Genomic DNA, 15086 nt, shown 5'->3' with positions numbered 1-15086 from the left:
TTATCACCAACTGTAAATAAACAACAGTCTTTTTTTAACTTTTATCATATTTACTTTAACCTGACAAATATCAGTCAGTCACCAAGCACTGTTTTGGTGACTACACACACATTGTGTGTATTTATAATTTTTTGTTGCTGATATAAAGGGATGGAAGCTAGCTGACTGCAGGACACAAAAAAGTAGCCTTCATAAAAAGAAGAGAGAGTGCAGGCTTTCTGGGAAATCTCGTTCTAATGTGAAATATGACTCAATACTGGATGAAAGGTATTTCCAGTTGCTAATATTTGTATCGTTAATGTCATTTACTGGTCTAAGATAAATCCTAGCGTTTGTATTAAAATATTTCTCTATGAATCCGAGATATATGAGAACGTAGTTCCTCTCTTCTCAAAGGAACTTTTTTTGTTTTTCGCCCAGGAAAGAAAAAAATGCGTTAAACCATTATTAAAAGCTCACATTGACGATGAGTGTATGTAAACTTGTTGCCCACCACAGTATATGAATAGACACGAGGTAAATTAAGAAGGACTGGTGGTGATCAGTTCCTGTCATAAAGACTGGGTTGGATTTTTTTTTCTCTTTTTTTTCTTTCTCATAACATTCTGGCTGAAACTCTTCTCTGTCTGATTAGAAGTCTGCCTGTGCCAGAACACGGCAATATATCACAAGACGGAGCATACATGAGTGCTCCTCTTTGCCAAGATCCTTTTTTTGCTGTAGACTAAATTGTTTCGTATTTTTATTTTTTATTTTTTTTGCTCTACGAACAGATTGCTGCTAAGCAGGCAGCGGCTGCTGCAACTCAGACCATAGCAGCTGCCCAAAATGCTGCCGCTTCCAACAAAAACACTGCTTCACACCAGCAGCTTGTACACAGCTGTAAGGTACTGTCATGCAGTCTTTCTAATGCATCTTCTTTTTATGCGGCGTATGTATTTTGCTGGTTTACTTTCAGAGACCTCCTTAGATTTTGCAACACTTTTCTCTTGTAGTCTCATTAGTGTAGCATATAAAAATGCACTGGGGATATTTTTAATTCCAGGCAGTAGCAGACAGTATTCCCCAGTTGGTGCAAGGAATGAGGAGCAGCCAGGCCCAGCCTGAGGAGCTTGGCCCTCAGCTCGCCCTCATCATGGCCAGCCAAAGCTTTTTGCAGGTAAGCACGATGCCGATGACCATCTAGCCTTTGCTTTTATTTACATCTAAATAATGGATTTTTAAAAATATTTCTGTCACTATCTTGTCAGCCTGGAACCAAGATGGTTGCGTCGGCAAAGTCAGCTGTGCCAACTGTGGCTGAGCAGGCTGCTGCTATGCAACTGGGCCAGTGTGCCAAGAATTTAGCAACCTGTCTGGCAGAGCTCAGGACTGCCATGCAGAAGGTATCCATAACACTGTCAGCGATAACAGGATTCATCTGAATGCCACAGGATATTTGCTTGCTTTTGTATTTTAATGAAACTCCACTCCTTTGATCTCATCTAGTAATATCAGCGGCATATAGCATCTGTCTGTTCTGCATAATTGAGTTTGAATGACATTTTTTTTTTGTTTGTCTGGCTGTTATCTGAAGGCCCATGAAGCCTGTGGCCCTTTGGAGATTGACTCGGCGCTCAAGACAGTGCAGACACTAAAGAGTGAGCTCCAAGATGCAAAGAGGTCTGTGATTGATGGCCAGTTAAAACCTCTTCCAGGAGAAACGGTCAGTAGGCAGTGAGATACATTGCAAAATTTATTTTTTCTTACTGAAATAATTGATTAAAATGACTCTATGCGGATGTTCCTGTATGTTTTGTTGGACTAATCTAGTAAGATCTAGTAAGAAGGAGGCAAACTAGGTCCAAATCCTAGTATTACAGCTTTACAGTTTCACAAAGTTTCTGTTGAGAAACAGATTTAAGACGTTTAGCACATTTAGAGACTGAAAGTTTTCCCCATTCTTTGCAAAATTCCTCAATGTGAGTCGAATTGAATCGAGAGTATGTATGAGCAAGAATGTATTTGAGTATTGACACAGATTCTCAATTGACTTGGTCAGACTAACACATAAATATGTTTTGATCTACACCAATACTTCAGAGTATTACCACACTCTGAAGTATGGTAATACTGCAGAGTGTTTACTCATTCATTTTCCTCCATTAATGCATGAGTATTTTTATCTTTGACATATTTATTTTGGTCATGTATAAGCAGATGGACCTAATGATTCACTGTGTTCCTCTTGCAGCTGGAAAAATGTGCTCAAGATTTGGGAAGTACATCAAAGGCGGTGGGCTCCTCCATGGCCCAGCTGCTGACCTGTGCTGCTCAGGGCAATGAACATTACACAGGTAACCTCTTCTGAGCAAATACAAGATGCTAGCTACTCATTCCCACTTTTCTCCAGCAAACCGACGAACTGCAGCAAAAATAAAAGGCTAAATTGGGTTCCGATTATATTTATTGTTTTCAGCACTCTTTTTTTTTATATAATCTGTCTGGCTGTTGTTTCTGTTAAATGTGATTTCCTGAATCTAGGTGGAGTTAAAGACGTGTAGAGCACAGCTTTTCCAACAAAAAGCGCTTCCAGGCACTGCTTCATGCTGTGGCTCAGGGTGCTGCCCGCTGCTCATTAATCTTTTCTCTTTTTTTTACTGGATTTAACATTTCATCAGCAAATGGCTCCACTCTGCTGGTTAATGCAATTTGATGCAATTTGCTGCTGTTTTAGCTCTATGTGTAATAATTTAAGAGCACCTCCCATGTGGAGGCCGTATTTATTATACAACCTCATTAATTTAGACAGTGAGGGCATTTCGCTATCGTAGTTTTGGTCACAGTATGTTTCTACTCCCAGCTGATTTATAGGATGTTGCAACAATTGCAGCCAGTAGGGAAAATAAATATTCTTTAACTCAAAGACTGCTGAAAACAGTTTCAGGAAATATATATATATATAAAAAAAGACAAGTTTACTGACTATCCTTGCTATGTTTTATCAGCAAGCGCATTGATTCATTTAATTATTTTCTTTTTTATTGCAGGTGTTGCCGCACGAGAAACAGCCCAGGCTTTGAGGACTTTGGCCCAAGCTGCCAGAGGCGTAGCGGCCAGCACAAAGGAGCCTCAAGCCGCAGCGGCCATGTTGGATTCGGCTCAGTACGTGATGGAAGGCTCGGCCATGCTGATCCACGAGGCCCATCAGGCTCTGGTTCATCCGGGAGATGCTGAGAGTCAGCAGAGACTGGCTCAGGTAGCACAGGTCCCAGCTATTTATTCCCATATGTGACATCAATGTCCCCCCAGTGATTACATTGTTCTTCTCAGTCCTCTTCCCCCATATGCCTGCTGATTTGTAAACATTTCTGGTTTTCCATAACAATCATCCCCTCTAAGCGTTACTATTTTCTCCCCGCTGAGTCCTTTGTTGCCTGACATCCCTCCCTTGGGAATAAAACCATTCATTTCCCACAGACCCTTCAGGAGATAAACATATTGTTTAGCATAAATCTGTGACAGCAGCAAAAATTAGTGACAGCGCTCTAAGCTCAATTTGCATTTTAGATGTTTGGGGTTTTTTTTTCTCTCCCAGTATAGCTCTGCTTTGCTCTTGGGCTTTATTGTGCATCACATTATTAGAATGGGTAATGGCAGTCTATTCACTGATGTTGTGCTGTGTTTCAGGTAGCTAAAGCGGTGTCACACTCACTGAATAACTGTGTGAACTGCCTACCAGGCCAGAAGGACGTCGATATGGCTCTCAGGAGCATCGGGGAAGCCAGCAAGAAGCTCCTGGTGGACTGTGTGAGTCCTGGTCAAGCTTAGAATATTAGAATATTATTAAAAAGCTGTTTTACTTCAGTTGTTTTTTTATTCCAGTCACAAAGGATCATTATAAATAAGGGATACAGCTTGGAAGCATATTAACTGAAACTTGAGTAAGGGAAAAAAACTATAGTAGAAAACGTACAAAAAACTGAAATAACTGCAGCCTTGGGAGGATTGTGAAGCAAAGTCGACTCAAGAGTTTGGGGGAAATTTACAAGGTGTGAAATACAATATATTTGTACATATTGTTGGTCAAGTCAGCGTTCTCCCCTCTAATTGTGTTGGTCATAACATGGATACAACATTTCATTAGCTGTAATTCACAAATAATAGAAACGAATGCTTACACACTGCGTGCTATGAAACTGCACAATACACAAGTTTCAAATTCCGAAATAAATTCCCAATATAAGTGTGACTATTCAGCCTGCACCTGTATTTTAAAAAGTCTATGCTTTTTTGTTTTTTTGTACTGCAAATCCTAATAGTCTGACCTGTCTTTGAAGCTCCCTCCCTGCAGTAAGACTTTCCAGGAGGCCCAAACTGATTTGAACCACACAGCAGCTGAACTCAACCACTCAGCAGGCGAGGTCGTCCACTCATCCCGTGGAACAAGCAGCCAGCTGGCCGCAGCCTCGGGGAAGTTCAGCCAAGACTTTGATGAGTTCCTGGATGCTGGCATTGAGATGGCAGGACACACCCAAGTAGGTTTCACAATCAGGCAACTTCCTCCTCCACATTCCACCGAGATGACTTTTCAGTGGAGCGCTTAGAACGTCGTTGTGCTGAAAGCCTTAAATACGGCGTGTATCTTTTTATTACCTTATTAGCTAAGATATTGCTTAAGACAGTGGTTAATTGAACATTTTCACCTTATTAACTTGGGAGCACTGATGGTCTCTAACAGCGCCTACACTTTCAGATTTAATAGGATCTAGTGGTGCTCTTGTTCTGGTGATTTAACTCATTAGTTTGTAAAGACGGAGTTCAATAGGAGTTGACACAGCGTGACACCTAAGTTTGAGCCCGCAATGCACAGAGAATGCTTAGTTAAGGAGATGCCATCATTACATTTATTTGCCATTCTTGCCAAGATAGTAGTTTTCTAACCTGCAGATGTGGTTATTGTTTTCCGTATTTTTTATTTATTTTTTCCATCTGTCATAAGAATACATGTATTCTTCTTTGCTTTATCCAGAGCAAAGAGGACCAGATTCAAGTCATTGGTAATCTGAAGAACATCTCAATGGCATCGAGTAAGCTGCTGCTGGCCGCCAAGTCTCTTTCTGTGGATCCAGGTGCTGCCAATGCGAAAAATCTTCTCGCTGTAGCAGCAAGGTACGATATTATTCAGAGTGAAGCAGAATCGTTCCCATTGTCCACTCATGATGTCGAGTCTCTAGCTGGTTCTGATTTCATAGGTTGTGATGGACACACAAAACATCTTCCTGCCACATCTGTATGCCACTCCTACAACATGTCTGTTTGGTCTTGCTAAAGGGAGTGCATATTGTCTCCTTAGTGGAGAGAAGCCAAGCAGCTGGTCCCATTGGGCTTTTGGCCTGACTGACTCCTCTCTGTCTAATTAGGAGGATGGAAGCCTTGGCTGGAGCTTGTCTGTGCTCAGCAAGGCTGAACACAAACTCAAGACAATCTCTGTGCCCCCTGTGCACCGTGTTATCCAATCACAATGAGAGGCCAGCTCTGCCATGCTTGAGTAGGGAAGCTTATAGCATATGTGAGGCTGTGTGTGTGTGTATGTGCGTGTAGTTTTCACAGGTGAGAGTTAACAGCGGATGTTTTGGGGCCGCTGGTGTGTTTCAGGGCAGTGACGGAGAGCATTAACCAGCTGATAACGATCTGCACCCAGCAAGCAGCGGGACAAAGAGAGTGCGACAATGCCTTGAGGGAGTTGGAGGTAGATGGTTCCCACATTCACTTCACTTCACACAGACAGTCACCATGCTTGAGGAACAGATGTGTTTACATGTATACATTTACATTCCATGTACATTTTATATTTGTGTCCAAGCTCACAGCAGAGAATAGAATGATAAAATTCATACAGACTGAGAATTTTTGTTGAGCTCAAGTACAATATTTTTTACTGCTACTCAGAATGTTATCACTAAGTTGCTCATGTTCTTTTCTCATAGCTTCTGAAACTTTACATCAAAGTCTTACAAGTATAGAATTCTTTTATAATCCTGTATCAGCTAAAGTGCCTACTCCTATTTTCACCTATAATACATTTTTACCTCATTGCAAAAAAATGCAAAACTGTGAACTGAAATCTTACCATAGGATTTAAGGCTGAATGGAATAGACATTTACACTGCCTATTTAGAGATAAAGCAAACTATTTTATAGCACATTTTTGGGTGACTGTTCTCAAAGGTCCCAACAATATTAAGTGTGAGTTATTCTGAGGATGCCTCAGATCATGGTTGATTCTGTGCTCTCATTTGTGTTTACTTAATTGTTACAAGGTGCTAATAAAAACTGGCATATTTTTTGCCCAAAAAAACGTTGATCTAACATCCTGAAAATATCACTTTTCACAAGACAGATTAATCATGAAAGGATATTTTGAGAATTTTGATGATTTCTGTATTTTTACTGAATTTTTAAAATGTTGGGGGGAATACTGGTAGGTACTCTCTCAAGTAACTTTGCTTTATGTGTGACTATAATCATTGAACCTTTCTTAATTTAGGACATTAAGATATTTGTTTTTATATTTACTTTTTTTGGAGGGGGCAACTATCCATTAAGCTGATGTAGGACTGACATAGTGTTTCTTTTTTTGGGTGGAGGACAGGGTAAAGGATTTGTTGGGAGGGACATAAGCACGCCTGAACTTACGTTGAAGGGCTTGAATCTCTTTTATTTCCATTTCCAGTTGCAGTTATTTTTCTATCTGATCTCCCTCATTGGGCCCCTGGAGAGTAACAGTTAAAGTGGTTGCACTGTCTAAACTTTAGGATCCAAAGCATTTTACCTTATGAAGCCTGTGTTCAGTTTCCCCATGTTACTACTCTATTACCTAACCGAACATTAATTTCAACACCAATAAACTTTAATTAAAGGGACTGATTGATATAATTTATCTTTGAAGCATCATCTAATATGTGCTATTTATATTGAATGGCCATTTTAATATCTGAATTAACTGCTTGATAGATTTACAGTGGTGTTATAGCAGAAATGTTTATTGATGTGTTCACACTGGTTCAAGTTATTAACATCTCCATCTGTGCGCAGGCTGTCAGAGGTCTCCTAGGCAACCCCAACGAGCCAGTAAATGAACTCTCCTACTTTGACTGCATCGAAAGCGTCATGGAGAACTCAAAGGTACTGGCGTTTAAAATGATTCAGACTGCTGTATGCTTTAATTGTCAGAGGTATTTTATGCAGCAGACAGTTTAACATTTAATTTGTCCGCTTCTTATTTATTTTTGATGCGCCTCAGGTTCTGGGAGAGTCAATGGCAGGCATTTCTCAGCACTGTAAGACAGGTGATGTTTTAGCCTTTGGGGAGAGTGTGAGTTTGGCATCCAAAGCTTTGTGTGGGCTGACAGAGGCTGCAGCACAGGTGAGATCACAGCATCGCACCAACGCACTCTGGGTGATACCCAGCTTCTGCTGTCATTTTGGATTTTATTCTGTTTACTGTGTTTGCGATCACATTTTCATAATAACTAACCAGACTGCGTTAAATTTATTTATTTTTTTTTTTTTTTCAAAGCCGCACTGCATGAAAAGAACCTAAAGCATCATGACAGGGTTGAAAACACTCAAATACTATTTGGAGTCTGCTGGGGAGCTTTCTATTGAGTAAATGAGACACATGCAGAGTGAGGCAGGTCTTTTTTTTTTGAAGATTTTACAGTCTGCCACCCTTAAAACTCTAAAAAACATCCTCATGTTGTTGACTTTTCAAGAAAGGAGCAATTTTTTTGTTCGCACCAGCTTTTACTATACAAAAGCTTCCATATTACATGTCGTGAATAAAACGTATATTTGCGTGGAAGTTGTATATGGATTTGCACTCATGCATGTCAAATTCGTCGAATGCCGGAATGTAGTAACCAGCAAACTACATTCCAGTTTCCTGGTTAAAAACTAACTCAGCAGACACTCTTAACTCTCTGTGTTTCTGTCAACCCTTTAGGCCTCTTACCTCGTAGCTGTTTCCGATCCTAATAGTCACTCAGGTCACGAAGGGCTAGTGGATCCTATTCAGTTTGCCCGAGCGCATCAAGCCATACAGACAGCTTGCCAGAACTTGGTGGACCCAGCCAGTAGTCCCTCACAGGTAAGATGATGCATCTTAATCTGAAAGACGCCACAAATGGTCATTTTCTGGCATGTGGCAGTTGCTTTATGCACCTTTGTAAATGAGGATGACAAAATGCCTGAACTATAACCTTTTTAACTGTGAAAAGTAAAACACTCTAAAGACATTGCATTCATTATCTTGTTGTTTACCATTTTACTTTCACAGAGAAATGTGGTGGCCTTTTGCTCTCCACTCTACAACCTAGCTTGGCAGCATTTTGTCTTTGCACAGCCCTCAGCCATTTAAGCAACTGACAGGTCAACTGAATAAACATTGATTGTGTTGTTGCAGTGTAATTGTGTGCTTTAAGAACTCGTGTTAGGTGTTACCTTCAGATGCCCCATTATGTTAAACACTAAGCAGGAACAGACAGAGTGTTGGAGCAAAGAGTTTAGGGCATTATAGCTGCAGTAAGTAGCTTTTATAAAAATGTACTTTTTTCCATATTTGTTAAAACTGTCACTATGTCCAGACAGAAGAATTTGAGTCAGGTAATCTGTGGAAACTCAAGCTCCTCTCCTTCCAGTCATCCTACTGCCATTTGCAGAAATACACCGCTTCCGGTCAGAAACAGCAAATCATAGGCTGGAGGATGTCTTGGCAGTGTCATTCAAGCTCGTGCATGCGCTGCTTACACCCAGGCCTAAAGATTTTAGTCTTGCTTTGGAATTGGGGCAAAAGACTTGAGAGTTGACTTGGATTTCCCCCTTTAACTAAGATATAATCAGGGGTGAAAGTAAGGGGGTACGGCAGGGTACTACGTACCCCCATAAGATTTAGTGGGGGTACGCGGTACCTGCAAGAGAGGGGAGCGGCTGTCTGCTGTAAAAAATCATTGGGTTCACTGTTCAGCCGTGAGTTCACCCACTAATCAGCCGTGACTGATTAGTTTTTCAAGAACAATCTAAAACACGACTTAATCAGTTAATAAATAACTGTTTTCCCATTTCATATTGTTTCTGAACTGTTCGTGCTTTGCTGGAGCAGGTGTCCAATAATACGTTGATCGCGGAAGGTTTTGAGTCGATCTCGGCATTAGGTGACAAACTGAACGCCGCCAGGAGGCTGAGGCCAGCATGTCCTCTGACTCTTTATCAAAAACGTTCGTAACTTTATTAAAGAACAACAACAAAACATCTTCAAATTAATGACCAGACAACAATAATAATCTCAGTGATTATTTTTCAACAAGGTGTTGCACAATTCTGTGCGTTTCGGTTCCATTACCAAAATAACTAGAAGAGCAGGAGTTTAAAATGAACAAGTCAACCACCGCTGTGTTCAGGGAGCTCTTATTAATGATCGCAAAATAAATATCAAGTCTGCAAACCTAATATCGTAACGGACTGAATGTTATGTTTTTGACGTAAACTCTGGTTGGCTTGTGGAGCGCAGGAGGTTGCCATGGCAACCGGTGTGCTTAAATGACAGAGAGAGACAAAGAGTAAAAAAGTGCAAGTGGTTTTGAGTTGATCACCTGTTCGGGTTGTTTTACCTTTCTCTTGGCGCATCACAGCCGCTGTAGTTTCTGAACATTCAATAAACAACAAACTTGGACTAAATACCTCGTTCTTTGTGAACATCAAACACAGTAAATATGTTTCATTAAGTATTTAACAAACAAATGGGCTCTACCGCGATAATTATGTAAAATTAAATGAATTGTCTAATATAAAAAAAATAGTGTGGTGCTGTCGTGCTCAGAGTCTGAGAGACTTTTTCTTCATCAAACTAATTTTTTTTTTGCCTCTTGGAAATACTGATGTTGATGAGACTTTCTCCAAAATAATAACCTTTTTCAACCTTTATAGCTCGACTGTTGAAAATGAGGCTCTAACTTTCACAAATGACATTGAAATAAAATCCAGACCAACATCTGGTTTGAGGTGATTCCTCTGGAACCTGTTGGAGGAAAAATATCCCAACTTCAGAAAATGAGCTTTAACCTAACAGAGCTCTGTGGTTCCTCCTATCAGTATGAGAGTCAGGGTGAGGAGGCACCATGTTAGGAAGAGAAGTGGAAGCTGAAGGATCTTCAGAACAAACAGGTCATGATGCTAGGCTACTGATTATCCCTGTCTGGACACAGGATCAATAGAACCAGTTTAAAAACTAAAATGAATGAATGTTTTACAGACATGGAAAACTGGGATACACTCCATGCCATGATGTTCAGAATGTATGTCTCATGTCATCTCAAGGTGTCAACATTGCAGCCAGTGGGCTGAAGAAAATACAGCTTTATTTTGTAGCAGTTCAAGAGCTACCCACCTTATAACATATATATATATATATACATATATATATATATATAGGAACACAATTTGGTAGTTTTAGTGGGTGAAGGGTACACCACAAACCTCATGTGATTTGAAGTTATTGTTGGCATATTGTAAATGCATTTTGATATCCCGGAGTTACCTACATTTCTAAACTTGTTTGATGTTTGCCGTTTATCTGTCCACAAGGTCCTGTCTGCAGCAACGATTGTTGCCAAGCACACCTCAGCTCTCTGTAACGCCTGCCGTCTAGCCTCTTCTAAAACCTCCAACCCTGTGGCTAGGAGGCAGTTTGTCCAGTCAGCCAAAGAGGTGGCCAACACCACAGCCAACCTTGTCAAAACCATCAAGGTCAACTCCCCAACCGATCAAAACGTTGAGTGTAAATTTGTTACAGATTATTTTTTGTCTGTCTGTGGTTGGTCAAAGGAGATGGTGCAGATGTGTATGTATACTTCAACTACTTTCAATTACAAGACCAAAGTAGGCAGACGTATTTTCATGCAACGTTTTCTCTTCACAGGCATTAGACGGCGATTTTTCGGAGGACAATAGAAATAGGTGCCGTGTTGCCACAGCTCCACTCCTTGAGGCTGTAGAAAACCTGTCAACCTTTGCTAACAACCCTGAGTTTGCAAGCATCCCAGCTCAGATCAGTAATGAGGTATTCATGCGTTGTAATGATCCTTTGCAATGGACCATTCTTCATGATGTTGTTTTAATGATTATACATGCAAATGAGAAAACCAAATAGAAATGAAGGAATATCTCTTATGAAATTCTTTATTTGTTTAGTTTAGTGATGACTGTCTTCCTATGAGGCAGCTCTTCACAAAAGTAGAGAATTTGACCAGAGATTACGTTTTGTCTTCCTTTCTCTTTCGCCGTCAAAATAAGATCCAAGATGGATTTTGGTTTTCCATCTTAGCAGCGCGGTGCGTGCACGGTGCTCTAAACGCTTTATGGCTGTAATCTGTTGGAGGGCAGTGTTTAACAGCACTTGCTCTCACTACAGCTGCTATAATCTTCATCATGTTAATCTAATTGTCAAGGGAGGTTTTGGCTCGCATCATAAAGACTAAAGGTGTTAGTCTCTACGTCTGTGTAAAGCTGCCTTTCTAATCTCATCCCTCCATTTGATTGCACGTTTGATCTCTCCAAGGTAGTCAGAGAATATTAACACCTTTGTCGGAGCAACATGGCTGACTGCTGGCTGTTCAACCTGGGCTGTTGATTCACTCACACAAATCCTTTCATGTCTCCAGGGCTCGGTGGCTCAGGAGCCTATAGTGCGCTCGGCCCGGTCCATGCTCGATAGCTCCACTTACCTCATAGAAACGGCCCGCTCGCTGGTCCTCAACCCCAAAGACCCCCCCACATGGTCCATTCTGGCAGGCCACTCCAGGACGGTTTCTGACTCCATTAAAAGTCTCATCACATCGATCAGGTTAGTAGAATCCTACTCGCCATCTGTTCCTGCACAATTATCCTGGATCAAGGATTTTAGAAATGAACTCGTAGCTGGAGAAAACACTCCGATTCTGAAGCCACGGGACGTGCTTTCTGATGTGCTTTTCAAGTTTGCAGTAAATTGCTATTCTCAATTTATAGTAACCATAATACCAACTGCTTTGTACTAGGTTAGGTAGCTGCAACAAATCTCCCCGTGTGGTGCTCCACCCATCCTGTTGACTTCAACTGGATGACTGGATGATAACCTATTTAAAAGAATAAGTTATCATTTCAAAAAATGCTTTTTACATCATTACGCGATGAGAAATAATGGCACTTTTTCATTTAGAAGCGTTTTACATGTGAGTGTGCGCTGGTTGCCTCTTAACCTCTTAGTGATGACTCCTGTCCATCTCCACTCCTGGCAGGAAAAGCTTGATTACAGAATAAATAGAAGTGGGTTAATCAGTAAGCTTATGCTATCATGTAAGGAGGGAAATAGATTTTTTGTGGGATTATAGGTATTAATTTTTCAAACCTGAAAAAAAAAATGTTATACAGTGTATCGCAAAAATATTAGAATACTTTGTGCTTTTTATGTTTTGTTGTAGCGTAATCACAGATTTCAGTGTGTTTTATTTTGAATTTTATTTAAAAGATAAACACAAATAAGTGCAAATTTTGTTGCCAAAATTCCTGTCAGAAATGCTCAAATTCAGTCAGTTGAAGAGCATCTCTAAACTTAAATTTTCAACTCTTTGTACAGAGTCTGAATTCCAATTCAGGCTTTGACTGTTCCTTTCTTGCACATAAGTATCTACTTATCAGCTTCCTTGTCCTGGTTAAAAAGAGAAGTATCTCCACAGGATGATTCCCACATGTAATGTTGTACAGTTTGTCCAAAAAGATCAGCTTATATCACATGTTGGTTTTGCCCCCCAACGTAATTTATCCCCCAAAAATGTCTATTCCAAGGACTTTTCTTCAAACACCAACTGTCTTTTGGCAGTTATTTATAAACGCCAGGATTGTGAGCCACACAAATAATTGATGACAGACTATCCTATCTGAGCTTTAGATCTCTGCAGTTGCTCCACCATTACCATGAGGCTCTGGTTAATTGCTTTATAAGCTAACTTCTCCTCAGTTTCAACCCTGACCTATCTGATGTGTTCCTCTGTCTTTATGATGCTGTATGTTCACTAGTGTTCTCTAACAAATCACAAAAAATATGGATTTATGCTGAGTTTAAATGACGCACTGTTACGACCCGGCTCGGCCAGGGGAAAGGGAAGCAACATTAAAGAAACCTAGGTGGTAAGGTTTTACAATTTAGGAGTTTATTACGGTTTTGACAAAAAATAAAAAGGTAAAAATTAACATCAAAAGTTAGGGACTTACAAAAAAAAATGTACTAAATAAGAAAATCCACAAAACAATCAGGGTTGTAAACCAGATATCTTAACCAAACAAAAATGGACTTTCCATACAGATTAAACAAAAACAAACTACAAATCTCTAACAGAGATTCAGAGATCCCTCAATCACTGTAGGCCTCAGGGAGTGGCACTGGAAGGCAGGGCTGCATCCACTTCCAAGTGGAGTCAACTTGATTAGAAGCTGCTGATGGTACAAAAAAAAGGAAAAGAAAACATACACAAGGCCACTGGCCGTAACACGCACGTTTAGACACTTTTTACTTGTTAGTAGATTTTTGAATGTAACTGGTTTTTCTGGCTTTTATTTATGAATATCAGAACATAAGAGGCTTAATACTAATGCATGCCACACTTTTAAGTTTATTTGTGGAAAAATGAAAAGCATGTTCTGAACCAGTCTGGGTTGGTTCATCATGTGTAATCCTAACAACATGCATAAAATTTGTGGTTCTACTGTAACAATATGTCAAAAAGGTCCAAAAGGTATAAACACTTTTTTTTTTTTTTGCAGCCAGCTTTTACTTTTTTTACTTTGTAATATTTTTTATCAAAGGCATATAAATCTTTTGCATATATATTTCCATATTTCTGGTGACAGGGACAAGGCTCCAGGGCAGAGGGAGTGCGATTACTCCATTGATAACATCAATAAATGTATCCGAGATATTGAGCAAGCCTCCCTGGCTGCAGTTGGGCAGACACTGCCCTGCAGAGATGATATCTCCATGGAGGTGAGTGCACATATCCCATCAGCTGCGCCCTGTTTAATAAGAGAAATAACTGGGGATCTGTTAGCTTTTCTGTTGTGGCTTCAGCTGTAATTATCTGCTGGTGCGACTCAACAGGCACTCCAGGAGCAGCTGACATCCTCTGTGCAGGAGATCGGTCATCTGATTGATCCTGTCTCCACAGCAGCCCGAGGCGAAGCCGCCCAACTGGGACACAAGGTGCTCTTGTCTGACCGTGTAGCTCTTCATCCCCTTTGGATTCAGAACAAAAGCCCATTATAGACAGGGTTTTTTCTTTCCCTATTTTTGTTCTTCAATCCTTTTCTTTTCTCACATATCTCTTAAACACATTCTTGCAGGTGTCTCAGCTGGCTGGTTACTTTGATCCACTCATTGTGGCATCAGTGGGCTTAGTCTCGAAACTGCAAGACCACCAACAGCAGATGACCATCCTGGATCAAACCAAAACACTGTCCGAGTCTGCCCTTCAGATGCTCTATGCTGCCAAAGAAGGCGGAGGAAACCCAAAGGTGCACAGTTGCTTCTAATACTCTTTTACTGTAAATGATGTGCATTTTGGATAAAGACTATATAGTTAATGAAATTCCAATAAGATAATTTAAGATTAATTTTACTTAAAATATTTTGATGCACTGCATTTAATAATCAGATATAGTGCGGCCTCGCATTTTTAAATATTCTGTGGTAAGACACCAGCCAGAGTACGACACTGAATAGTTAGTTTGGAACAACTAAGATAAGCAATCCTGATCAGTCTTTTCCTCCCCAGGCATCCCACACTCATGATGCCATCTCTGAGGCTGCACAGCTGATGAAGGAGGCCGTGGACGACATCATGGTGACTTTGAACGAGGCAGCGAGCGAGGTTGGCATGGTCGGGGGCATGGTGGAGTCCATTGCTGAGTCAATTGGCAGGGTGAGTAAGGGTGTCTTTTGTTCCACTTCTATTTCATTTGTCTATTTGAAGTGGGCCAAGTCGCTGTTTTTATTCAGTCCCTAAAATGTGGCTTTT

At 40.5% G+C, this 15086-nt stretch overlaps 1 protein-coding gene across 7 annotated transcripts in view; it reads left to right on the top strand.

Annotated features, from left to right (window-relative positions):
• Window positions 1-15086, top strand: part of tln2b (talin 2b) — a 98356-nt gene that overhangs the window by 61403 nt on the left and 21867 nt on the right. For 5 of the 7 annotated variants that reach the window (XM_081608211.1, XM_008412280.3, XM_008412278.3 and 2 more), the window contains exons 22-41: window positions 774-887; window positions 1046-1159; window positions 1251-1385; window positions 1577-1705; window positions 2234-2336; window positions 3030-3238; window positions 3670-3789; window positions 4320-4517; window positions 5012-5151; window positions 5638-5731; window positions 7078-7167; window positions 7286-7408; window positions 7988-8131; window positions 10624-10809; window positions 10958-11098; window positions 11700-11881; window positions 13924-14056; window positions 14171-14272; window positions 14413-14583; window positions 14844-14990. In XM_081608211.1, the coding sequence (XP_081464337.1) occupies window positions 774-887; window positions 1046-1159; window positions 1251-1385; window positions 1577-1705; window positions 2234-2336; window positions 3030-3238; window positions 3670-3789; window positions 4320-4517; window positions 5012-5151; window positions 5638-5731; window positions 7078-7167; window positions 7286-7408; window positions 7988-8131; window positions 10624-10809; window positions 10958-11098; window positions 11700-11881; window positions 13924-14056; window positions 14171-14272; window positions 14413-14583; window positions 14844-14990 (2775 nt within the window). The remainder of the gene's footprint in view (window positions 1-773; window positions 888-1045; window positions 1160-1250; window positions 1386-1576; window positions 1706-2233; window positions 2337-3029; window positions 3239-3669; window positions 3790-4319; window positions 4518-5011; window positions 5152-5637; window positions 5732-7077; window positions 7168-7285; window positions 7409-7987; window positions 8132-10623; window positions 10810-10957; window positions 11099-11699; window positions 11882-13923; window positions 14057-14170; window positions 14273-14412; window positions 14584-14843; window positions 14991-15086) is intronic. The other 2 variants (XM_017305321.2, XM_017305320.2) reach the window with 1 other exon arrangement.

Source organism: Poecilia reticulata, chromosome 6, assembly GCF_904066995.2.
Source record: "Poecilia reticulata chromosome 6, P_reticulata-male-v2, whole genome shotgun sequence".
Taxonomy (NCBI): domain Eukaryota; kingdom Metazoa; phylum Chordata; class Actinopteri; order Cyprinodontiformes; family Poeciliidae; genus Poecilia; species Poecilia reticulata.
The sequence above is the reverse complement of the archived record's forward strand: the minus strand, read 5'-3'. Positions and strand labels throughout refer to the sequence as shown.